Below are 27124 nucleotides of genomic sequence, written 5' to 3'. Positions count from 1 at the left end.
AAAGCAAAAGATTATGTTCAGTTGTTGCATTCTTTAAACAAGACACAGTTTTATTAAAAGAGTGGATAGCAAGAAGGACACGGAGACAGAGGGAAAATGTTTCCATATCCATGAGATCTGAATTAAAATGCACAACAAGGAGGCAGGAGGGAACAAGAGAGGGAGTAATCTACAAGACTTCTTGGCAAGAAAATCTGCAACTTGACTTATGAATTTATATAATACATCTTTTAAAAAAAGGAAAATAAAGCAGAAAACAACAAAAGGGATTGCACTGGAAATTTAGGCAAGGAAAGAAATCTTTACAGTGGCCTCCTTGGAAGGAAGAAGGCAGAACTAGTAGCTTTTTTCTTTTTCTGTAAATACATCAACTTTTTTTGTTATGCTTTCTGGACTTTGAGGACAAGTCTACGGGGCAATGACCATAAATTCACAGAATAGCTAGCAGATCTTTTCTCAAAAGTTTCCACTCTAAATGGATGTGAATGAAAGAGCATGAAAACCTCTGCAGAGCAATTACCACAACAAAGTCTACAGCTTTCTGAGGAGACTGATTTTTCTCCTTTACTCTTACTGATCACACAATCTTTGTTTGGACAACCAAATATAAAGAAAGGGCCTGTTTAACATTAATCCCAGCAGCATAAAAAGAGTCTCCAATAAACAGCACAAAGACTTCTCTGAAAAAAACATTCTGCAACTAGAGGGAGACAGGTTTCTTGAAACATTCATTCTACTCTGAAATATAACAGTGGCAGTGACTTATAGAGATTGGGAACTCACTTTGTGAAACACACAGCAGCAGACAGTAGCATCCAGGTCTGAAATGTATCTAAATTCACAAATAAACTGGGAGAGCAAAGACCCTGCATTTGCCTATATCTCAGCACTATACATTTAAACTTATGATTAACCAAGGCAAGTGAAGTTCACTGCTACCCCACTGATCTTCAGGTGACCTTCACAACCTTTTCCCATCCCAAAAGAAAGTGTCCTAGAAACAACATGCAAATAAATACCTGGAGAACCAGAGGTGAAAGGTGAAAAGTCCTTCAGGAGTCAAAGAGAGAAAGGCAAATTTAGGAGAGGATAGAGAGATGCAAATAGCACCTGGCTGTTGGCAGCCAGGAAAGACAGGTGTTAGTAAACACAACACAAATGGTAGAATGCAGAAAAAATCAAAGTATTTCAACAGCACCAGTGAATGTTGGAGGGGGAGAAATTACATCAAGAAATTCAAAGATACCAGCTTTTTTACCAGAAAGCAGACAGAATCAGCTCCACTCTGACATTTATCGTCAAGTAGCTAAAAGAGAATCCACACATGCAAGTTCATTTCCAGAGTTCTTGCTACCTATCCCCATGCATAGAAGCAATTTAGTGGAAAGAAAAAACCCAGGTATTAGATTTCTTTGTATATTTTTGCCTGTTCAATTCTGTATCAATATCTTTGCCCTGAACTCCTGAGGAGAAAGGAGTCTGTGCCCCAACAACCCCATACCTCAATTCTGTAGGTGATGAACAATGTTGCAAATGCCATCTGCTACTAACCAAACATATTTTTGCAATTAAATAAATGAAAAAATCTCAAAGACAGGTGCCAAGAGGGTGGTGCCAGACTCTTTTCAGTGGTTCCCAGAGACAGAATGACGAGCAATGGCCATAAACCAAAACACAAGAAGTTTCACCTGAACATAAGGGAAAACTCCTTTACACTGAGGGTGGCAGAGCACTGGAAGGGGCTGCTCAGGGAAGCATGAAGACATTCCAAACCCACTTGGACGTGTTCCTGCGTCACCTGCTCTAGGCGACCCTGCCCTAGCAGGGAGATTGGACTGGATGATATCCAGAGGCCCTTCCAACAATAACGGTTCTGAGATTCTGGGAAACCAAGCACTTCTACTCCACAGGGAAAGAAGTTCTGTGAGGACCAGATATACAAGATGTGTAGGCTCACACGATGAGCACACTAGACAACAGGTATTTTAATTGCTGGTCTGTTCTCAGCACTTCAATCACCTCATTTCATGTGTATAAATGAGAGGTTGGTAAAAATTCCAATCCAGCTTACTACTGCCTTACCTTACTGATGGCTTAATCCAATCAGCATCACAAATAAAATTAACTTTGTAATTAAAAAGTTAAATTAATTAAATGTAAAATTAATATTTTTTAGCATTTAAACTAGCTACTTAAAAAAGTACTATTATACACACACACACACACACATATATATTTACCATGTATCCAAACAGACAATGCACCAAACAATGCAAATAAAAGGCATCCATAACAATCACTTTTTAAGAAATGAAGAAATTAATTGTAAAAGGGAATTTCTTGCAGATGTTCTCTTAACTGCCTCATTTCTAATGGAATTTTTCAGGCAGGATAAAAGACAATTGGTTTTCCAATGCCTATCATGAATTAGTTTGGAATGGAACATACTTTCTTTCTCTGATTTTAATGGGTGTTTCTGTTACATGCCATTAAGAGCATGTAAATGTCAAAGGCATTCCTGCACAAGCAGAAATTTTATTTAATTTTAAAGCAATTTGTTAACTCTAGTGAATATGAAAAATGTAGAAGTCAAGAAGATGGAAGATTTGTAACAATTTTCTGTTGACTAATTTTTTTTTAAGAAGTCTAGACTAGTTAGGCTATTTTTGTAACTCTTCTTTGCCACTCTATTTGACAATAACTGACTTTTCTGGCTCTCTGACCCAGCAGCTAGGGCTGGAATCTGGTAAAGCTCTTGCTGAAATCCATGGTAATCCTGTGAGTGCAGTCTGCAGGTTCGGGCCCTTCAAAACTTCACAGCGCTCAAGACAACTCTTGGCACTTCAAAGACTGACAGACCTGACTAACTTAGTCACTTTACACAATGCTGGCTTCAAAATCAATTAACAAAATACAGTCATGTGAGTTTCCTGAATGAAATATGAATCATGACTTCTAACAACAGCAGTTCCATTTTCACTTGGACACTTTAACAGCTGAGAGAACTGCTTTCCTGCATACTCATTTTACTTGATGTCACATGTTTTACATTCACCATAGATGCTCAAGAGGTCAAGTGAGGGAAGAGAGGCCTCATGCAGTAACTTGGTACAAAGTTAAGTGGCAGCAGGCAAGGTCACATTGCTAGTCATTTTGAAAACCATGTTTCAAAGCTAAATGAACACGATCTTCTGCAAAAGACATCACTGCTAGAGATAGAAAGTGATAGACTACTCCTTTTTAGGACACAGGAGAACATTAATGAGCACAACAGTAACAGTCCAAAACATCTGCTTGTTGCTGTTAATAAAATGTCAGTACATCCTGTTTCAAGCACACAGTATGACAACTCCTTTATTACATATTTCCCTTGTCAGAACTCATTCTTTAATAAGAAAATAATTCTGAAATGAAATTCAGAAAACTAGATGTAGGCTGGAAAGGCAACCATGAACAAATTTTGCTTTGGTCATTACGAGAAAACAAAAACCAAAACAAACAATGAGGGAGAGAGAGAGATAAAGGGCTACAAGTTAAATTGCCAGTATTTTCACTGGAGTGCATTTTACAGTATTAGAGTAACATGAAAATATTGTTAAATGCCTTCTGCCCCTCTGGTGACACTCCGTGGGCTTCTGAAGCTGAAGGCAATGTGTGAGGCAACAAAACTCCAGAAGCATTAGTCAATTTCTGTCTGAGAAAAAAAGCAAGACAGCTACAGAAGATCTGTGGCATCCAGTAGAAGTTGCTGTATTGTAAACACTCTCTTCTGTGACCTCTCCATCCAAAAGTACCACCACATTCCCTACATCATAAATCAGAAAGGGGTTTCTTGCCCTCATTCTTCCTCTGGCTCCTAACTTCAGAACAGGAGTGACAAACTAATTAAATTGGAATTTAAATAGCAACTTTGTATGGTAATACTTACCTTTGCACACATATGTAATATTCTCCCATGACTGATCTATTGTGCATTCTGAAAAATTCCTGTCTCCATTGAAATAATATCCTTCTTTGCAGTGGTAGTACACTCTGCTCCACAGAGTGGTAGAGTTGTCCCAGGTCATTGTCGTGTGTGGAATCAGCAAAGGTTTGCCACAGTCTATTTCTAGAACAGAGAAAAGCAGGAAAACAAAACATTCAAATGAAAACAGGCAAGACATTTTGAAGTCCTAAAGATGGAGGGATGAACTGTTCCAGCAGGTTACGCTTTGTTTTTTCCACTTCTTAGAGATTCCTAGAAGTCAGGGAGGTCATCAGACCCCAAAATTCTGTGGCTGGAGACCTTCTAGCAGGCTGAGATATTTATCCTACAAGATGATCCATAAAATAAAAGAAAGTGTCCTGATTAGAAATGGAGAGCAAGGATCTTTAAGCAAATTTTTGTGAACAAGTCCATCTTCCCACAACACTCTCTTAACCTCCACAAGCTATTTATTCCTTTATTTTACCTACCATTAGTAACAGTAGATATTAAAAAACACACTTGGTCCTAGGAGTGTCATGAAAGAACAGCATCAAGAAGGTTATGTTCCTTTGTCAGTGGATTTAATTCAAATTTTGAAAAGAGATGCTGCTATAGACAAGATGAATGAGCAATTCTGGGGGAAAATTTGATAGATTATGCAAACCACTTCACAGATAATTAGGAAGCTGGGATAATGAACTAATAATTTAATTCATTTGCTCAGGTTTTGGGGGCTGAATAATAGAACAGGGAAGAAAAAGAATAAAAAGTGAAGATCAAATAGATGGAATAGTATTATTTAGGGTAAAATCTGCTTTTCAATTCACAATGAATGTTATACCTCAATAAAAGATTCTACACCACTTCAGTTATAAGAAGCAAACACTGTAAGAATTAAAATCTTACCCTCATTAAAGCTCATATGGAGCAAAAAAGTTCTTTTAAAACCATTCAATAATTTTAAGTGATTCTGAAATTCTATTAAAAATAAAAGGAAAGCAAAGCAGTAAAAGCCAAAGCTTATAGAAACATGATCTGTACAACATTTAAAGGAACATTTAAACTTATGCATTTCAATGGATAATACATCCACCATCATAACTATCTTCCTTTTTATACACCAATAAGTATGAATCTATCTACTATAAATCATGAGAATAAGCCTTGGAATAACTAATGCTCATGGAAGCATGTGCTTAACTCATGGAAGGACAGTATGTGATGAGACAGAAAAATTCCTCCTGTTCCAGCTACCTGCCCACGGCCTTTCTGTAAGCAGTCTGAAATGCAGAAGCACATTTTTGTGTAACACTGCAAACCTTCTCCTCAGACTGATGACACAGAATAAGAATATTAAAGGCCATTCTAAAAGTGGAGAGTGGTTATAACATACGCATGGAGCACTAAAAAATTACTACATTTGATTGCAATAAACTGAAAGCTTGATCCTGTATCAAGCTGAAAAGATATTGCTTAACCAACAAGTGGAAAAGTGAAGCTGTGAAAACTGACTAAAGAGTGTAATTATTCTAAGATCTCCTAATGAAGAATATGAGCTCAGATTAAAAAAAAACAAACCTGAAGAGGTTTTTTTTTAAAATGTATCGTTGTGCTCCATCTTATTGAGGAACTCTTTAGACTACATTCCTCCAAATCATGGCACTGTAAGAGACCTGATTCATCTCAAAAGGCAAATGCATGTATGAGCAATCATAATTTGCAACTGGAAACTGTCCAAATACAGGAATTTTTAAGGTATGTTAATAACTAATAGCAGTTTGATTTCTGATAGTGGCTTCAACTGCTATCAGAAAAGTAGAGTGGATATTGAACTGGAAAAACATCAGCAACTTAGGCTGCATTTTCATCTCATGGTAATTCCATTGGGATTAAGTTCTTGGAATGTTAACTTTCAACAATTTATTGCAACTTCGTTAGCAACACAAAAAAAACCACCCTGTTCAATATATGGTTTTTGTTTTGTGACAACTTTCTATGCCAGAAGACTGGAAGACTGTGTAAACTGAATGCCCAAAGAGGATGACTGATATTTATTACAGTGACTTAAACAGTATCTATGCTAAACAAACCAGAAGGCAGGCTTCATTTACCTTTGCAGACCAAATCAGGGCCATCCCACTGTCCTCTGGCATTGCAGACTGCAGTGCCACTGCCACCTGCCCTCAGGTACCCATGATCACAATCATAGGTGACTTCACTTCTGTATGTGGTCCCACTCACAGATGTTGGACGTGCATTCAAAACAAAAGGTGGAGCTCCACAGTCCACACCTGAGGAGATGAAGGAAGAGGAAGAGAGACCCGTTAGTCAACCAGCAGGAGCAATGACAGCTGTACTCACATAACTATTTCTTCATCTTTACCAGCCAACCCTCTTCTCCTGTAGTAATGCAATATTTCCTCAGGTCCTCTGCAATATTTCCACTATGACTGACAGTGCTGTAGCTACTCCAAACTTCTACTTCCAAATAAAAGGATGCTTTTCTGTCTTTCTCTCAGAATAGCATGCTAAATCTGTGAATCCCTCCTCAGTCTAGCTAATAGTATACAGAAAAGTCCTGGTTTTTTTCTGAATCTTTAAACTCTCCTGCTTTTACAAACCTGATTACATTGGGTGAGGTGGTTCTTTACCATTCACAATGAGCAACACTCAAAGGAAGGCCAATGAGCAGAAACTGCCTTGAGAAAGCAAAACTTTTAAAAGTATACAAAAACTGTAAAAATGCAAAACCACAGAAAAGGTTACAACATACTATATAAAAGTTTCCTGTTAAGGCAAGAGTCTACATAATGCTTAAACAAAGAAGTCAAGTAGCACACACACACACACATGCACACACAAAGAACTTGTTAAAGGTACATTTACTAGTTACAAAAAAAATCAGACTTGCTGGTTTTAGAAAGAGAAGTCCTAATGGAAAAGGGCTTGGAATATAAGGAGGAAATAAGTTTGAAATTTCAGACTTTTGGCTGTTTCTTGGTGTATCATCTATGTTATTTCAATTAACCATAAAAGAGATGCTGAGAAAGTCTGACCTGACCTACTGTTTGACTGTAGAAATTAAAAAAAAACCACATGAAAAAGCAACTTCTGAAAAACGTTAACAAAAAAAAAATATCAACAACTCGCAAGAATTACATTCCACAATCTTTCTCTAGGAACCTCTTGAGACTCTGGGCACGCCCTTCTTGTTTTCAAATTCATTGTCCTTTGTTTTTTGGGGGTGTGAAAGTGTTACTTGCATTGTTTTAAAATTGTTTTATCTTTTCTTTCTTATGAATTTCTAGTGATAGTTAATATTTTGCTTTTCCCAGCCATACTGTTTTAGCACCCTTATTTTAATTCACTTCCCATAAATGTTACATTTCTATCCATTCTTGGAGAAAAAAAAAAAAAAAAAAAGAGACAGAGAAAGGGAAAGAATTGGAAACAAGGAGGACTGTTTCAGAGAAAGAATGAACTCTCCTCACTAAGTGACAATTTCCAGGATGACAATTCTCCCCTACAGAATTGCTATCAGTGTGTCTTCTGTTAGCTAGCACTTCAAGTATCATGTAACTAACACAAAGCCTTTCTAACTACTCATGGGAACACAAAGAGAATCCTGCACCCATAAGCAGTAATATTGCCAGAGAATGGATGATTAGAACACCAAAGCAAGTACATGTTGTAAAGACACTCATAGGAAACTTAACTCTTCAGAGATGTGGAAGTGTTTGCTCATGCACAAATGTTCTTAAAATTATGAAGACTTCCCAGAGATGAGGAGTGCTATGATGCCCTCTTTTGCACCTACAGCAAACCTTCAGACAAAAGTTCACAAGGTGTCAGGAAAATTGATGCTTTCATAAGAGGTCAGTGACACCTTTCAACTCTGGAGCCTTTCCCATGAAATGCTAAAGAAATCTAGTTGTTTTCTAGGCCTCAGCTCACAGGATAGAGTAGCACCCTTTACTAGAGAGCAGGAGGACACACTGCAGTGTCTGTAAAAATGCAGGGACTAGCATAAAAAATGTCACTACACTAAAGAAATAGGCAAACAATAACATGTCCTTTAATTTTCTTCTTTTTCTGCAAATAACCAGATCTTGAAAAAACATTTCCTTCAGATTGTGGAAATAGTCTACTATCTTCACAAACACACTCCCCATGCAGGAACCCCCTTAATGAAGAATTTAAGAAAGATGTAAGACTCTTTTCACCTTTACAGCTTAAAGAGGCAGGTTCCCAAGTTTCATTTGCAGTGCAGTACGAGAACTTTCCTTCATTGCTGTAAAACCCTTCTTGACACTCATAATGAACTGCACTTCCTGGTAGCAAGCTGTAGTTCCCCACAATGTAGCCATGCTTCATTTCAGGAGGGGAACCACATCCAATTTCTGCAAAGAGACTGGGTTGAAAGATCTCACAGTACATAAATCACAACATTGACTGCTTTAAAATCAGCTAAACTAGATAGTCACATCCCAAAATACACCTGATCTGATGAGTCTGAGGGCTTACCAAAGAGGTACAATAATAGATTTGAAGAATTGTCCTGGCCACAACTGGAGGAACACGGGGAAGCAGTTACTGAGCTACATTTTTACTAACATACAGCTGGAGCCACTCACAACACCGAAGATGAGACACTGCAATGTGATGGTGCTTTGTATGGGCCAGTCTTGTTACAGCCATGGCTGAATGATACTTCAACATCAACAGGAAAATTTCAGGCCCCAAAGCACAGCTTTATTTCCCTGTGCATGGGAAAAGTGAAGCACTCTGCAGCAGATAAATTGAAATGTTCTGCCCCTCAAATCCTTCATCTCATTGAAACAGCCTGCATACAAAAGCTCCACTCCTCAGCTCCACTCCTCCTGCTTGGACAGGGCTCCCTTGTGCAACTCTGCAAGAAGCGCAATCGGTACAGACACTCTACTTCACCACAGAATATGGAGAGGCCAGTCGGTGAGATAAGAAGCAGGATTATCAACAATTCTGGCAAACCAAGCGGAGCACTCCAGTCAGAAAAAGTGAGCAATTACAGGCTGTGAGATGTGCTGAAGGTTCTGGCAATAATTCAGAAATAAAAGCTGAGTATAATCTAGGCAGCTCCTTCTACCTGGGATGCCTGTGTTCACTATATACTCAGATATCCACAGCTTACACTGCTAGCAGTTTGCATCTGTGAAAACTGACACTAAAGACAGACTTTCAAATTGGAAACTTGATTCTGTTTTTTTTTTTTTGTTATGGCAACATAACCTGAATTGTTTATTTATGCAGGAGGAACAGTATGTAATAAATAGCTAAATTGTTATTTTATTATTCATGTTCCCTAGGCTTTTTTCATTCATCCAACCTCTCTTATCAGCTATTCAGTCTCTCTTCTCTTCCCCTTTATGGGGTGTGATTACATAAACAACTGGATTACAACACACTTCCTTTCTACTCAGAAACGAACTACATTACTTTCATAACATCATCAAGCTTCTCTGACCCTGCACATCTAAAGCACTGCTGAGAACCTGTAGGAATATCTGGTGTTTACTCTGGGATCCTGACATCACTGGAACAAACTGAATACAAGAATTAAAAAAAACAACCTATGGCAAGCAAAGTCCAGAGAAAGGGTTTCTGCCTGGAGAAGCACAGGCCAGAACAGGCACTACACTATGGTGCAACACGTGATTTTATCTGCTAGCAAAAAGAGCATCCAAAGACTCTCACCTTTGCATGAAACTATGTTTCCATCTTGACGAAAAGAATGTTCTCCAGTTTCTAATTTATAACCATCATTGCAGTAACACATATAGCTTCCTTCAGTATTCACACATCTTGCGTTGTGACCACACAGCCCAGACTCCTCACATTCATCAATATCTAAAAATTCAGAGAAAAGTAAATGCACTTCATAATAGAGGGTTTTGTTTTAATTAATTAAAAAAGGGCCCAAGCTTAAGTCTTCCTTGAAGAGTTCTACACAGCTTCTCACAGCTCTTCTAGGAAAACAAAGGAGCTTATCATGGATAAGGAGCATCTCATCTTCAAGCATCTGGAAAGAGGACTGTGCAATTTTGTCACTAGCTATCTTTAGAATTACTGCTGGTTTACTTGACAAATAGTTTCCAATGTTATATGCTGTTCAAACAATTCCAGAAAAATCCTGTATCTGGACACCTCTTAGTTGGTTACAACACTTCATCACTAACAAGAAACTGGTTAATATTCTACACTAAACACAAAAGTTACAATCTGGGAAATTTTAAGTGTCATCCTATTTCATTAATCAAGCTGCTGCTGCTTCTTCTGAAAATATCATTGTTTGAATGAGATTGCAAAGTTATTATTTGTAACACAGCAGAGTTCAAAATGGAACTAATTCATAGCTGTTAGGAACCTGGATGTCAAACAAGCACATTAACAACAGCGGTTCTAGCGGTTCTCTGATATAGTGTCAGAAAATAAGTTCTACAGTGATAGGAAAAAAAAAAATAAATTGTGCAGTTCTGGATTTGTCAAGCTCAGGATTCTTTGTGATATCTACCTGTACAGTTTGTGCCATCATTGGGAATAAATGTCTTGTTGTTGTTGGAGGCTCGGTATCCATCAAGGCAAACACAGTAAAAACTTCCATGTGTATTATGGCACAGGGTATGATTTCCACAGATCTTGCTGGCTCCAATCTGGCATTCATCTTTATCTGTCAGTACATTCAAAAAACATCAGAGAGAGATTAAGAAAAATTGGGTGACCTCCCCTCCTCACTCATGCTCAAGTAACCAGACTTGTCCTTACTGATTTCCTTTATAAATTATTTGGGATGTAAACACTGCTAGTAAGCTGGAGAACAACTGAAACTTTTGTCCCTGGATGAAAATGTGAATGCAGTTTTGTGACACAGCTTAAGTTATCTAAGAACTGCTGAAACCAGAGGGTGCTACTCTATCCTTCCACTCTTCCTTATGGTGTACATTCCATACAGCACCTCATGGAACACCTGGGTGGGGGCAATCCCAATCCCCCTACAGTCTGGGTAGAGCATGGATCAGGAGCAGCCTTGCTGAGGACTGGGGGGTGCTGGTGGGTGAGAGGCTGGGCATGACCCAGCCATGGGCACTCCCAGCCCAGAGAGCCAAACGTGCCCTGGGCTGCATCCAGAGCAGCGTGGGCAGCAGGGCAGGGAGGGGATTCTGCCCCTCTGCTCTGCTCTGGGGAGAGCCCACCTGGAACCTGCATCCAGCTGTGAGGTGCCCATTGCCCAGCTGAGGCAAGTCCAATGGAGGTCATGAAGATACCCATGGGCTGGAGCACCTCTTCCACAAGAAAAGGCTGAAGGGGTTGAGGGTTGCTCAGTCTAGAACAGAGAAGGTCTGAGGAGCCCTTATTACGGCCTTCCAGTACCTAAAGACTACTTTCAAGAAAGATGGAGAGGCACTTTGGACAACATCCAAAGTGCTTCTCCTTTGTTCTAGGACAAAGGAGAACTGCTTTAAACTGAAAGAGGATGGATTTAGATTTGGCACTTTGAAGAAATCCATCATTGTAAGGGTAGTGAGGCACTGGAACAGGTAGCCAGAGAAGTTGTGGATGCCCCAATGCCCCATCCCTGAAAGTGTTCAAGGCCAGCTTGAACAGAGCTCTGAGCAACTTGGGACTTGTGGAAGCTGTCCCTGGTCACAACAAAGGGGTTGGAACTGTGTAATTTTTAACATCCCTTCCAACCTGAAGCATTCCATAGTTCTATGGCTTTCCTACAACGAGATACCTGAACTCTGTGCAGGATCCAGCAGCTGTCAGTGCTTTGTGAAAGAAGGGTAAGAGACAGGCAAAGATCATCATTGGTGAAGGGCCACCCCCTTTAAGCACTGGTAAGCTATTACAGACACTAAGACACAGTGTTTCACATTATCCTTTGATTCACATATTGATATGAGATAGTCTTACAAGGACGTTATCAGCCTGGTATGTTGTTCATTAAAATGTTGCTAATGTTGCCATGAGTAAAATTAGTTACACTAAATTACAGTAACAAAATGCTAAACAGCACTTCTGAATATGTACAAGCCTTTTGGTGAGGAAAAACAATCCAAATAGGAGATTCTTCCAGGAAATGACAAAGTTTTCAGCACACTTTGAAGAATTCATTAAAATTACTTGAGAAGCAGCATTTTAGGAAGTTACAGAGTTTCTTTCCATTTTAGATGCAGGCAGCTTACCTTGACAATGGGTTCTTCCATTGCCTACAAATCCATAATTGCAGATACAAATGCTTTTTCCTCCACTTTGCTGACATGTTGCATGAATGTGGCAAGTTGCACAGACATCAGGAATGGATCTGTTCACAATTACTTTAAGGACAAAAAACCACAATTACCTTTCTTGAAATACCCAACAAGTGGCATGGTAGGATAACCAGCACAGAATTGAAAGTGAAGATAAAATCCAGATTAAAACACATAGAATAGACTACTACCTCCTCCCACCTCATTTTGGAACTTGGAGGAAAACCACAGCTATTGTATTAAAAGATTAAAGATTAAAAATAAACAGAAAGGATTAAACAAATAATTACACTGAACATTTTTGTCCATCCTTCTCTTCTCTGAGAAAAGAACAAAGAAAAGAGTTTTTCAGGTTTCAGAAAGGTTTAGAAGGTATATAATAAGTACCTCTATCCAACATTATTAATTTTTCCTCCATGTGCATTTGTTTATCTTTTGTCTTTATTTCTGTTTCCTCTGTTTTGTTGTGCTTTTTTCTATTATTTAGGCATAGACATTTGGGATAGTTAGCAATCTGTTTGTATCATGTGTCAATATGGTAAAAATGTTATTAATAAAAATGTTGCTAATGTTGCCAGGAGTAAAATTACTCACACTAAAGTAATTTTATAAATTAATTTATATTAAAAGTGGTTGAGAAGTATACAACCTAATTTACTATAATTTGACATGGCTGTAAATATACATGAAATTAGAATAAATTGTTTTTCTTTGCATTCATACTTTCAGGGCCTTATGTTCATTTTCCTCCATTTTTTAATTAGCTCTTTTTGTTATCACACATACCTTCACCTTCCAAATGACGAATGTCAGAAAGGATTTAATGTAGACAAAGCATGTGTATGCTGATGCCTTTTTACATTTTAAAATAATGAACTAATACTGCACAAGCTGATGTCTGATGTTGCTCGACATAGAAGTATGGAATTTTTTACTTGTCTAAGATAGCTGAAATTGATAAGATTACTAACATCACTGCATATTTAGCATCTCTGACAAATTTTGACTACTCTACAATGTCTAAATACATAACCAGAACTGGAAGGAGAAGGAAGATGAACACTAATATTTTTTTATGCATCAAATTTATCACTGTGATAAAGCTGCCTTTCCATATGCACAGGAGTTCAGGTTTTTGTGGGTGTCTCAAGGCTGTGGGAAGCGTCATAGATTCCTATTCCTAATTATACATGCTTTTATATACTTGAGTATGTGTGTGTGTTTCTGATAAGAGCAGAAAAGAAAAACTGTCAGCATGCAATGGCAGCCTACGTAGATCAGAAAATTAAATGTACAAACAGCCACAGAGAGAACTTTCTTGTGATACCTCAATCTTCTGATAAGACATGGGAGTATCCTCCCCAGATTGCTGGTTCAGGAGATACAAAAACGTGTTTCCACCCCCGCCCCCCCCCCCCCCCCCCCCCCCCGCCTCCCCTTACAACTACAGCTGAAATTTTATTACTTTTTTGTTCTTCACAACATACAGTTTATCATGCCAGCACTACAGTCCCCTCACTGTTTTGGTCCTACCCATGCGCTCTCTCAGGCTCCCGCCGTGGCAAGGCCCTCTTGCCCCGGCAGGACACGAGGTCGCTGCCACCACCGCGGTCAGCAGGTGTCGAGGAGACACCCCAGCCAGCGCACAGGACAGCACCCACCACGGCCACCTCCGCCACCAATGCCACGGGTACCATCGCCACCACCAAGGGATGCTCCGCCACCATCAATCACCATGGGATATACCCGGACATGCATACCAGCATGGGATGCGCCCAAGGAATGCTCCGCCACCCCCACCAAGCGCACCCATCAAGGCGGGCACCTGAGGTGGGGCAGGGCCGGCCCCGCTCCGGCTGACACTGTCCCGCCCGGCCGCACTCACCCAGCGCCGCGCCCCGCGGCAGCGCCAGCAGCAGCAGCAGCAGCAGCGGCCCCGGGGCCCGGCCGCCCCCCGCGCTCATGTCCCCAACGCCGCCGCCGCGCCCCTCGGAGCTCCGCATCGCCCCTGGGGCGGTCGGGGGAGGGGAGCCGAGGGCCGGGGGCAGGGCAGAGCCGAGGGCAGGGCCCGCGGCCCCGGGCGGAGGGCGGCAGCCGCTGCCTCCCGGCGGGCGGGACGCCCTTATCGGCGCCGCCGGGCCCTCGGCACCCGCGGGGCTTTCACCCTCAGCGAGGCCCCTTTCCTCCCCCGGCTCTGCCCGCAAAACCCTCTCTTTTTCTTCCCTTTTTCTCTTATTTTCCTTTTTTTTTTTTCCTTTCTCCTCGCTTCCCTGGCACAACCCCTTTCCTTCCCCGGGACACCGCCTCTGCCCCGGCCAGGCAGGTGGCAAGGCTGATAAGGGCTGCTGCTGCCCATAGCCCGCCGGCGGGGGGAGAAACGGATGGTAGGATTATTTATGATTCCCGAGAAAGGCGGCTGGATAGACACACCTGTTGGTCTATCAACAGGGAGCTGTGCCGCCTCCCGCCAGCCGCCGGCGAACGGGACCGAGCCGCAGCGCCGGGCCGGGGGCGCTCGGTGTCCCCCAGCGGAGGGGCCGCAGCTGCCTCCCGGCACGGAGCCGGCGCATCAGCCCTACGAGGTACGGAGCTGGTGCGGCCGTACATGGCCGGCCCTTACTGCTTGAAATAAAGTAAAGCTTTCTCACAGCAAGCCTTAGACGCCGCTGAGGTTAATCCCCGAACCTCGTGTTCAGGCAGGACCAGGAGTGCTGCCTGAAGAGTTTTCTACTGTAGAAAAGTAGTAATAGCCCTAGCGCTCAGAGTCGTCATTCGTGTCCGTGAGCCTGCACTTTAGAAAGCTGCCATAAACTTAATCTACAAATACAGTTGCCCAGTTACCACAACAGAGGAGTGCCAAGATGAGGAATCGGGGAAGCTTAACACAAAAGTCGAATTTGGCGTATTTGATAACTCCAATTAGATTCCTGAAGTTTTGCTCATGTGCAATGGTGTCTTTTCATTAATGCCTTTGAATGCTAATTCAGCCCAGTCCTCCATCACCACTGCATTTAAGTGACATAACCTGATCTTTTCCTGCTTTATTATAACAAACACCAAATTATCGCCGTCTGATTTCAAGGGACGCAAAACTCACTTTCATTGAATCATCAGCTTTATTGATTTATTTACATAAGCTGCTCTCTTCCAGTTTTGGGGATTTTGGGTTTTGGTGGGCTTTGTTTGTTTGTGGGTTTTTGTTTGTTTTGGCGTTTTGCTTGTTTGCTGTTTTGTGGTTTTTAAATTACTGTTCTGCCTACTTAAGCACGTATGCACTTTAAATCAGCTTCTGCTACGCTTATACATCTTGACCAGATTTTTCAGCAGCAGCCCGTTACATACAAGTATCCTGCTTTTGGAAGAACACACTACAGATGTCATTACTGCATATTTCTCCCTTAAACTTACTGAAATTGGAAGCATGCATTCTCAGTGGTCATAAGTAGCTTATCGTTATAGGGAATGGTTCAGAGAGCTATTGTTTGGCACAACATATTTAAATGGTTTGGAAATTACAATTTTCCACTTCCTTGGCAGCCCACTGTGTAGCAGACCTATTAATCACTGCAATTTCTACTATTCCTTTCATAAAAAGTAGTTGAAGCAACTGTTTATAATTTTAAACACCTCATGCAGCAATCAGGAAAATATTTTTGGCACAAAGCCTGAAGAAATACATCATATTTATAAAGAGAACAAATTAAAATTTTTAATAGAAATATTCTTTAAAGAAAGTACCAAAGATGTGTATCAGCTGAAAAAAGTACAGTAGCTAGACTGGAACTGATCTCCTTGTTATGGTGTCTCAAACACACAATTAATTGCTGTTTAAGACATACTTCAGAACCAAATAATTAAACTACATACAAAGGCTACTTTAAATTCAATGCATGGCAATAAGAAGTAAGTGTCAAAAGATGTTTAGAGGTCATTTGTTCTGTTTTCTGCTCTACAACAAGGTCAATAATATGGTTCCTGACTTGTCTAACTTGCTCTTTATGCTGACAGTGATGTAGAATTCACAGTGTTCCCAAACAATCTCTTCCATTACTTCAGGTTTGAATCCACTGGTGAGATTCATCACAGATCACTTCTGTCCTGAGGTCACCTGCCCAAACCCTAGTTAATTGGTACAAAAAGATAATTAAAGACTTGGGAGTGTAAGACTAGTGTCCCAACACGCTCATCCTTAACATCTTCAGCAAATCTTGCTTGTTTCATGTAAAATCTCTTTATTGAAAACACAGACTAATATCTACTTATATTTTCTGTTTTGGATAGGATCAAAATTTTAATCTTTTCCTTGTCAAACTTAAAGAAAGCCTAGTTTTTAATTACAGTGTTTTCTTCACCCCTAACGTTAAATTCCCCAGAAGATGTATGCACCAGTATTTGCTTCAATTGTTCTCTGTGAAAAGGGTTGTGATGGTCAAATTGAATTGAATTAATCCAGAGATGCCTGGAAGTCTGCTGTGCATTTTTCGCTTGCAAGTGCCTAAATGCGGATAATTGAAAATCTGAAGGGCAAGCTGGATTAAACATCTCCTCAGCCATATGTATTTGTTCTGTCTCCTTTCCAGACAATGCATAGCACCATGTTATCTAAATCTCTTTATTTTTTCTCCTAAGGATTTTTGGCATAGACTACACTGCTTATTTTGACACATGAAGACAAAATATTTTATATTAATAGCTCTTTCACCAAATAGGTTTTTAAAAACTCTACAGCAAACATCTTCAGCTAGAGTGAATAAATGTATTTCACCCTTGTTAACAGATCACTCAGCTATTCATTGTGCAGCTGCATTTTTGAACAGTTTTCTATCAAGTGCTTCTTTCCAAATGGCAATAAAAAGAGTAACTACATCTTGATGGAAGATTCCTTCTATCTGAATTCTGTCTCGCTTGCTTATTTACAATTAATCAAATTAATAACTAGTTTCTGGTTACTCACTTAGCTCCCAGAATAAGAAACACCAATTTTTGAAAATAAATCAAAATATTCAGAAATAACTGAAAAGATTGGCTGATTCTCTTCAGTTTTTATTGAAAATGCTTCAGTAAATACTGTGCAGAAGTAAAGAAGTATCTTGTTTGATTTTTTTTTTTTTAAAGGAAATATTATCACTCAAGTTGTTTGAGCTATTTCTGTCTGTACTATCAGGGTGCCTATGCCACTGTCTCAACTCCTAGCAGATGAAGTTCAAGATGAAAAGTAAATGAGATTTCTGAAAAAGCATTGGACACCTGAATTTGAACCTTAAATATTGAATGTTACAACTGAATGAACAATTTGCATAGAGGATACGTCTTGGATGTGACATACGTCAGAGCATGCCCTGTACATCTCATAACAAGGGCACAGTCGGTGATAAAGCCTGCTGACAGTTACTGCTAATCAGAAAAGCAGCTCTCCAGAGCAAAACACTGCTATCTGTGGGTTTTAGCATAGGAGGCCAAACTAGGCTTTGCCACAGACCTACTGGGAGCTTTGATAAGATAACCCCTCTCTCCCTCTCTTCACTTCTCCCTCCCACTTAGATGTGTAACTGGGATGGTATTCCTACATAAGTGTGTATGGTGCAACATAACCTGTGGTAGAAGCTTTCATGCCACAGCACCCTGCCGCAGTTTTTAGAAGTTTTTAAGCCACAAGCACTTAGTGTATATTGCTTTATGGGGCCATGTCCTGGTGTTGTCAGATCTTGGAATATCATCCAAGAATACTGCTGATAGCCATTGTTTCTGATTGTTTCATGCTGTGTCATTATTTTGAGGGTTTTGCTGACTGAAGACCATAGTTGGGAGGAAAGAGGCAGAGAGGCACAAAGGACAAGTTCAGAAAGGACCAGTAACAGCACTTCCTTCATACAGTTTAAAAATAATAATAAATAAAAAGTAATGTTGTGATTTTTCCAGCTCCAAGTAGATGAACAGACATCTTTTTCTTTCAGATCCTAAAAAATCTGCTAAAATCTGAAGAGAAATAACTTGGCAAAAAGATTCAAGCTTTCTTCTCTACCAGGCTCCCCAAGCTCACCCACAGAGGTGTTGGCCTTTCTATTGAAACTGCATAGAACTTAATAACAGCTTGTCAATAAGGCAAAAATTAATGACAATATCTTTGATAGGTACAGGAAAAAAACCAAATCCCACTGACTACACAATTATCCTTGTATTGTTCTTCTCTCAACATCAGCTTTGCTGTATTTATGGGCAAGACGAGTCTTAAAGTGAGTCTAGAAACATTCGATGGGAAATACAGCAACTCTCAAATTATATTATCTATGAAAATAAATTCCGTATTTGTGTCTTGTGAGTTCCTGGCCATCCTGCCTGAACATGTTCCTGTGAACCTGCTTTAGCAGGGAAGTTGAACCAGATGATCTCCAAAGGTCCCTCCAATCCCAACCATTCTGTGGTTCTGTGACCAGAGAAAATAAACCAAACCATTCTGAAGCTGCTCAGGCAGTTGGGGATTCTTTTGCCATGGCTTCCTTCTCCATGGACCAATTGTGTTTTGTCACCAGGCAATCTCAGATTTGCATCAACACTGTGTAGTGGGAAAGAAAAGGGAAACTAGTAACCAAACTTTTCATAGTAAATAGCCTTACTTTCTGAGTTGTTATGTAAGCAATTTAACTTTTACATGCTGTTCATCAAGTTCAAAGTAGCTATTTTTATCTCAATTAGAAAGTACCTTAAATTACTGTATATTTAGACCCTGGGAATACAAAGCTAGCAGAATGAGTTGGATTTTAGATTCATAAAATTAGGCATCCATTGGCATAAAAAAAGGAGAATGCTTTTGTTTTATTATAAAACCAGCACAAGCCCTGTTCTTTGATTTTGGAATATTAAACTAGGTGTAACTCTGTTATTTCTACATTTACTGGCAATCAGAGGAGAAATACACCCTGGGTGATGGCATTTCTGTGTTGTTATAAATTGTAATAAAAACTTAAGATTAGCATTTCTGTGGCCACTTAGTCTTTTTATTTTCTTTTTCATTCAAATTCCAAAGCTGAAAGCCCTATTCATCTTCAAATAATACTTGCAAGAAATCAAGTTTATCTTACAATCACAGAACCACAGAATGAGAAAGATTAGAAGGGAGCACTGGAGGTACCCTGGGCCAACCTCCCTGCTCATGCAGGGTTATCTGAGAGCACATGGCACAGGATTCCATCCAGATGGTTCTTGAATATCTCAATTGAGGGAAACTCCGTGAACTCTCTGGGCAACCTATTCCAGTGCACTGTGACTCACACTGTAAAGAAATTTTTCCTTATATTCAGGTGGAACTTCTGTAAATCAGTTTCTGCCTTTTGTTCTATTCCTTGGCATCACTGAGCAGAACCTTGCTCCATCCTCTCAACATCCTCCCTTCAGATACTCATAGACAGTGATGGAGTCCCCCCTCAGTTGTCGCTTCTCAAGGCTGAAGATGCCCAACTCTCTCAGCCCTTCCTTGTAACAGAAATGCTCCAGTCCTTTAATCATATTTGTCACCCTCCACTGGACCCACTCCAGAGCTCCAGGTCTCTCTTGTACTGAGGAGCCCAGAACTGGGCACAGCATTCCAGGTGAGGCCTCACCAGGGCTGAGCAGAGGGGCAGGGTCACCTCTCTGGACTTGCTGGCACTGCTACCACAGGCCTGCTCAGCCATAAGGGCACCATTGGCTCATTACTTTCCATATAGCAGAAAAACTTGACATCCAAATAATGTAAGCCTGTGAGAACTAAATAATGACTGATCATTTGGGCCTGCACAAGGCTGAGAATTTTTTTCTTGCTATGTGCTACATGAATCCATTAATTACAATTACAGATTTTTTATTTTATACCTGTTTGATGCACAACCAGATGTACACCAGAGGGTGTTTTAAACTTTGGCTGAAGGTACAGCCCCATCCTTTGGAGAGTAAGTAGTTATGTGTATGTCAGTTTAGAGTGTGGTTGTTTAGACTGGATCCCAGTCTTTGAAAGGGACAGAATCAAGACTAGTCAGCAGGATTCCCAAAGTTACATTCAGCATGTTAATCAAGACCAGTGTTTCTAGGCTTGATCGGCAAAGTTATCAGCAATTTTCCTGTTAGATTTCATGAGACAGTAAGTGGCCAAGATATCCCAGGCAAGACAGGATGCTGCTGCTAACATCTTATGGTCAGGCCCTTCAAAAGTAACCTCTTCCTTATCTATTTTTCTGTTGATGAGTGGCAACAATGACCTAAATATTTTTGAAGGGCCTTGATTAAAATCAGGTGCATTAAAAAAAAAAAAATGGAAAATGCAATCTTCCCATAATATAAAATTGGGAGAATCTAAGTCCTGCAGAATAAGCAGTTTGTGTAAAAGCTAGAGGTATACAGCGATTGAACAACTTACTTAAAGAAAAACTGTTCACACAAGTAGCATAGTTCTGCATTGACTGGTGAGTAAAGAGCTCCACAAAGTGTTCCAATAAGTTCTTTGAAAATCTAACAAGCACATATAGCATGCCTTGAAGGAGAAATTAACTCAGGCCATCTTGTGACAGGCAAGCTGTAACCAGCAGTGCCAAACCAGAGCAGAAAAAAAGACATTTCTAGCATAACAAGTCTTAGCATCAAGAAGTGTGGTGTTTATTAACCTTCATATCTCTGTGGCTGAATCAACATTGAAAGATCTAATGCTCAAAGAGCAGTTATTTACTGTTGAAACAAACACACTCAACAATGATGGAGTTGACTGGGAGAGGTCCGCTATCAAAAATCTTTAACCAGTTCAGTATCTGATAGATCACTGAAGGCTCTGAGAAAGAAGATAAACTTGTTGAAACACAAAGAGCAACAGTATAAACCCTGTATGCTTTTGAAAAGATAATTAAAGCGTCATCAAGATAGAGTTTTAAGCTGTTGAGTCATAATGAGAACATATACACAAAAAGGAAAAGAGCATGTCACCAAATCAAACATCACATATGAAGAAAAGTATAGAAACCATTTTCAGTTAATAGATGTGATAGAAGAGATTACTTGGGTAGCTAACTGTTTTTAGAAATGTATTGTGACCTTAAATAGAAAATCTACTTTCAAAGCTTTTCACAATGGGGAACCTTAGTTACACAATAAACAAAATACTTCAAATCTGATGACCAGATGACTTTGAATTCTGCATAAACAGATACAACATTTTGCTGAAGATACTGTATTGCTGCTATTAAATCTCTCACTGCTTTTGGATAATTTGGCCATAGGAGAGAATTTGAAGAGGGAAGAAAAGGAAAGAAAGAGAGAAGGTCTGTAATGCTGAAAAGTCAACCAATAACAGTGCCATGTTTCTTGGTAAGAACTAAACCTGACAACTTCAGGTTTTTGTTGGAAGTTCTTAATTAGAAAAGAACCCACAATCCTTCTTTCCAGCACCCACCCACATTGCACTGACTAAAATAGACCATGGAGCTACAGACAGTTCTTCCTAGATCATCAACAGAATTCATAGTACTGAACAGCAGAGTTATCTTAATTTCTTTAGCCTTTGTAATTTTTTTTTTGTGTTGAGATCATATTTGTTTTAAAAGGAGCTTCAATTTTATTTTTATAGGCAGTGATACTTACTGAATATATTCTCTAGGTATGTGCTAGGCAGCACCATGGCAGGGTAGAAATGGAACCAGTATCCAACCACAGACCTGCAAGCCTGCAGCATTATGCAATATCCTTCAGTCCACTGTCCTTTAAAAAAAGTTTCCAAGCATTGAACAATGCAGCTTTGCAGACCAAGATGGACTCTGGAGGAAAAAAAGAAACAGAGAAGACCTTTAATAAAAATCCTTACAGACCCTGCATTGTACAAACAATATGCATGGACAAGAGGAACAGTTCATATAATCATACAGTCTCACTTGGAAGCACCCTTAAAGATCATATAGTTTGACCTGCCTGCCATGGGCAAAAACACCTTCTACCAGACCAGGTTGTTCAAAGTCCCATCCAACCTGGCCTTGAACACTTCTAAGGATGGGAAGTCCACAGCTTCTCTAAGTCAGCCTGTTCCTCTGTCTCACCATCCCCATAGTAAAGAAATTCTTCCTAGTATCTAATCCAAACCTACTCTCGTTAATCTTGAGGCCATTTGCTCATGTCTTACTGTTCTTTTGAAAAATCCCTCTCCAGCCTTCTTGTATCTCCTTAAGCTGCACAGCTAGAAAAACACTTATATAGTAGATTTAATGGAGGAATTACAGACAGTATACTTGGCTTCCATTAAAAGCTCTGATTCTCACAAAAGGACAGAGTAGTTGTACTTGAAACAGACTGGAAATGAAACACAAGACCTAAAAGTGTTACCCTGATGAACTGTCTTGGATTAAGCAGCAAATATCATGGAATAAGAATGATCACTAATTTGAGATTAAAGTATTACTCTCATTGTAAGAGCTTTTTTGGAGCCGAACAACTCATGCTGCTACCTTAGCACTACCTTAAAGACATTTGTTCTCATTGTCACCGGACTGCTTCTCTTCTGGTATTTTTGCAGCATCTGAGATGAGTTGATGTTCAACAGCAAGGGCATCAGTCTGGAAATGGTCTCTGGGATGACTCACATTTCTGAGGTCTCTTCTTCCCTCTGCCTCTATGCCCCACACCTTCTCTCACCTAGATATTCTACCACAACTTCTTTCATTATATTTTGTTTAGACATAGTTGTACTCACCTGCTACATGCCAAAGAACTCAAGTACAAATATCTCAGCACAGTTAAAATGCAAGTGGGAATTTTTATTGTATTTTCAAAGCACACAATAATCTTCTTTCCACCTCTGTAAATGGGTGAGCCCTGGGGCTATAAAGAAATCTTTTGGGTCTGATTCAATCAAACCATGAGAAAGTAGATGCTGGCAAATCTGCCAGTTACTGCCCTTTCTCTTTTATATCTGTGTTATTTAAAAGTTGTATTTCATTTTTCATTTTCCAAGATGGACACTTATATAAACTACTTAAGGAAAAAATTACTGTGATTGTATTGCAGGGTTAACAACAGGAGACAAGAATTCAAGATAGGATTTACTTTTTGGTTAAGGAGTAATGGGAGAAGACAACAGTCGGGAATTCCAGTTCCTCATACATTCTCAGGCAGACTTGGTCAAAAAATAAGAAGCCAAATTATGGCCACTAAAAGCTAGCATTTTCCCCAGAATGCTTATCAAATATTTAAGTATCAAGGACAAAATCAAGAGTTACACATGGGGACTTCACATCTAGCCTTTGGAGAATAATTTGCTGAAACCTGCAATTCAGTCTAAACTGAGTCAGATTTTTCTCCCCTCAAAAGCATCTACACTCAGAGACTGGCAATTGCATAATCTACGGGGGGCAGACAATTAAATCTTTGCCAGGCTGGCTGAAAATTTTAGTTCAGAAAGAGGTGTTGCACTCCCCTTGTATTTGTATCAATGGCCTTCAACTGCTATCTGTTTACCATCAATCCTGAATTTTGCATGCAAGAACAAGAGGGTCTAAATTAGTGTTGTGCAATATGGAGAAGAGCAACCAAAGGAGTATGAAAGAAGAGCAATCAACAAGACAGTTGAGAAACAGGAAGCTGAAAGCAGACCATCTTTTTAAGCTGCTATTTACATTTTTTAAATCTTTGTGCAAAGGATATGAACTTCAATCCTAGGACTAGAAAAGAGTACAGCATGGTAAAAGATAAAGGAGTTCTCAATGATAAGGCTCCAAGTCTCTCATCACTGAAGTCTCTGATTCCTGCCTCAAATAACATAATAGTCATTGACTACTGCATTGGTTTAGAGTTGTAGAATAAATTTCCATCCTACTGAAAATAAAAATTTCTGCACTGCTCAGGAAAAACTTTAGGTGCTGCTGACCTTCACTTCTTGCTGAAGATGTGCACTAATCTTGTTAAAATACTTTTGATATGAAAAGCTTTTGTTTAGATGCCCATGTATGCTAAAGGAAAAAAACCCAGAAAATTAGATGTTATTAGCTGCACAATTTTAAGACCAAAAAAATCCCCAAAGTAATAGTCAAGAACACAGGAAAATTTAAGTCATAATTACATTTATTAAACGACATGCTACAACAACTAGAGTTAAGAAATTAGTTAGGCATATATATAATGTAATCAGAAACCACACTAACCTAAAAAACCAGAATATATTACAGCACAAACAAAATCATATTCACCATGCACTACACAGTCACAAAATAGGTTTCTTTAATACATCTTATATCTCTTCAGTTTTAAGTCATCTCCACAGATATAAAATACTTTTCATGCAATGACACAAGATGCTTTACAAATGAAAGCTTTTGCTTATTAAAATATACAGACAATATTTTTATATAAAAACATTTTTCATTTCCATTTGTTTCCCCAAACACTCTTTTTCCAGATTAAAAAACAAAACAAAACAAAACAAAACCAAAACAAAACATGATGTTACAAATATTTACAGTATTTTCTTGTGTTAGATGAACATATTTAAAAACTGAAATGGAATTTTTATGAACAGATCATGTGAAATGAGGAAATGACAGCAATTGTTAGAGATGTTTACTGTGTCTTGAGTACAGTACTAAAAGCAATATATTAACTTTTTGCATTGTCTCACACCATTTGGTTCACATTACTATTTTCATTTTCCACTGTTTCTATCACCAGTAACAGTCTCAAATAGAAGCCACTTTGCATTGGGTCTTCCCATCAGAAAGGAATGTGAGAGAAAACAGGTTTTCATATCTCAGTAAAACCAGAACACTCTTTGGTCAGAGAATGAAGTGACATTCTGATGCAATAATCTGCTTGGTTAGCAACTTTCGTCTTGTGCTGCTGCAGTTCTATGGTGAACTTCTGCAGAAAGTGGGTAACATATTCAAAAAGAATTGGAAAGTGCTTGAAATCAAGTTTATGTGTGGTACCTTCCCACTCATAAACAAAGCACAGTTTCCAAGAACTGAAAAACTGCTAACAATGATGACATTAATCTGCTAAAGTAAAAGCTTTCTTCATTTATCAAGGACCTTCAAATATGTAAGCATTTAATTTCTTTGGGACTGCTCCAAGCACAACATGTCATTATTATCTGAAGTAGGAAATAATGTGAGTTATGCTTGGATTCCTACATATCGCAGTTAAAAAAAAAAACAGCCACAACCAAAAAAACCACCCTGTAATGGGAAAGACAGTAGAATAATTAAATCTGTATTGAAACAGCTGTAGTACACTTCTTGTATAGTCAGTAGGCAATATTAATTTTTCACAATATAAATATACATTTTCCAGAGGGGAAAAATGTATTTATTATACTTAAGACACCTACATCTATGAAATGCCCTACATATAAAACTACTGAAGGCACAAAAACTTTGGTCCAATTTTGTTCCTATACCACATCCCCCATCAATAAAACCCTGAAGTTAAATACTTCAGAAATTTTATATTCTAACTGTTAGGATTTGCTTTGAAAAGAGCAGGCAAAGAATCTTGTACATAGCAAACCAAACTTCAGAAAGAAGATAAAGTTAATGTAAAGAAAAAAATCTGTGCAATCTGACTAGTATAGTTTCAGCATAACAGTAACAAGACTAAGTCTAGTAGTTGTGCTCTGGCTAACAAAATGTCAGGGCCAAAGGTTAAGGCAAACAATGCTTTTTGTAGGCAGCTGACCTCTCATTTGAAAAACAGAAATATAAGCTAACATAAAATGGCAAGTAGTAGGTCTACATCTCTTATAAAAAACCCCAACTTACCACTTTCCTACTGACATGAATCAGAGGAGGCCAAGAGAATTGATCAGACAGACCTCACTGGCACTGCTATCCACAAGGACTAATAGATTTCTTGGCACACAAACACAGGTTTGCTGCCTGTAATCAGAAAAATGTCAAAAATAGGCAAGTTTCCACAGGTATGTGGAATAACTTCTGAATAAAAAGAACCTCAATTTATCAGCACACAAATCCAATGCAACTTACAGGACCAGCAGACAAGGCAACTGAGTCAAATTATAAGTCAAAGTTTCAAAAGTTGATTCTGATGCTTTAGGAGTTCTCCAGAAATTAAAAGAAACGAAAGTTTTTCCATTATATCACAATAAAAATAAAAATCAAGGATCATTTGAAAAGGCACTTAGCTGCTCCTGGGTTGTTAAAAAGGCCTTATTACACTTTGAACCAAGCGTGCATCCATCAGAAAAAATGGACTAGGAGGTAACTCAGAGTTGATTCAAGGACAAGACATATACAGAGGCATAACATACAGTCACAGGATCATAGAATATGCAGAAGTGGAAGCGACCCACAAAGATCATCGAGTTTGACTCCTGGCCCTGCATAAGACAGCCCCAAATAATCCCACCATGTGCCCAAATTCCAACTTAAACTGTGCACATTACCAGATATTTCACAAACAGAAATTAATAACATATGTTAAAGAAATTATAAACATATCTTTAACAGCTTAAGGCCACAGTATAGAGAAGATGAAGCGAGAATCCTCTTCAGAGTTACCAGGTAACAGAGAAAAAGGTAAAAGACATAGAATGTAGTATGTTTAAAGCCTTACATATTAAGGAAGCAAATTCACATTGAGGACCACCAAACAGAACTGTGAAGAACAGAGAATTTGTTCCGTTTGATTTTTTTTTTTTAAATTAACATGGACAATTCTTTGAGTTACTGCTTAAAGTTATCTATAATCTGACTGAAAGGTAGGATTAAGGCCTTTGGAGGCCCCATTCCATCCACATCACCATGAGACTCTGTAGAATATCATTCTTTCCTGAATCTTTTCACAGATATCAAGGGCTTTAGAGAATCAAGAACTGAGATGCAAGTGTGCTTCTGCACCAGGCATTAATGAG

The 27124-nt window shown here is 39.2% G+C and overlaps 1 protein-coding gene across 1 annotated transcript in view; it reads right to left on the bottom strand.

Annotated features, from left to right (window-relative positions):
• The window catches only part of SUSD1 (sushi domain containing 1), a 41385-nt gene extending 27166 nt beyond the window's left edge, over nt 1-14219 (bottom strand). The window contains exons 1-7 of the mRNA XM_054287115.1: nt 14137-14219; nt 12190-12308; nt 10518-10673; nt 9701-9853; nt 8191-8367; nt 6079-6258; nt 3929-4108 (exon numbers count right to left, since the gene is read on the bottom strand). Of these exons, the coding sequence (XP_054143090.1) occupies nt 3929-4108; nt 6079-6258; nt 8191-8367; nt 9701-9853; nt 10518-10673; nt 12190-12308; nt 14137-14219 (1048 nt within the window). The remainder of the gene's footprint in view (nt 1-3928; nt 4109-6078; nt 6259-8190; nt 8368-9700; nt 9854-10517; nt 10674-12189; nt 12309-14136) is intronic.
• Nucleotides 14220-27124: the final 12905 nt, after the last annotated feature.

This window comes from Melozone crissalis, unplaced genomic scaffold (assembly GCF_028551555.1).
Source record: "Melozone crissalis strain CALT ecotype California unplaced genomic scaffold, PUWL_Pcris_2 ptg000005l_1, whole genome shotgun sequence".
In the NCBI taxonomy this organism is placed as follows: domain Eukaryota; kingdom Metazoa; phylum Chordata; class Aves; order Passeriformes; family Passerellidae; genus Melozone; species Melozone crissalis.
Note: the sequence above shows the minus strand (reverse complement) of the source record. Positions and strands in the feature narration are given on the sequence as shown.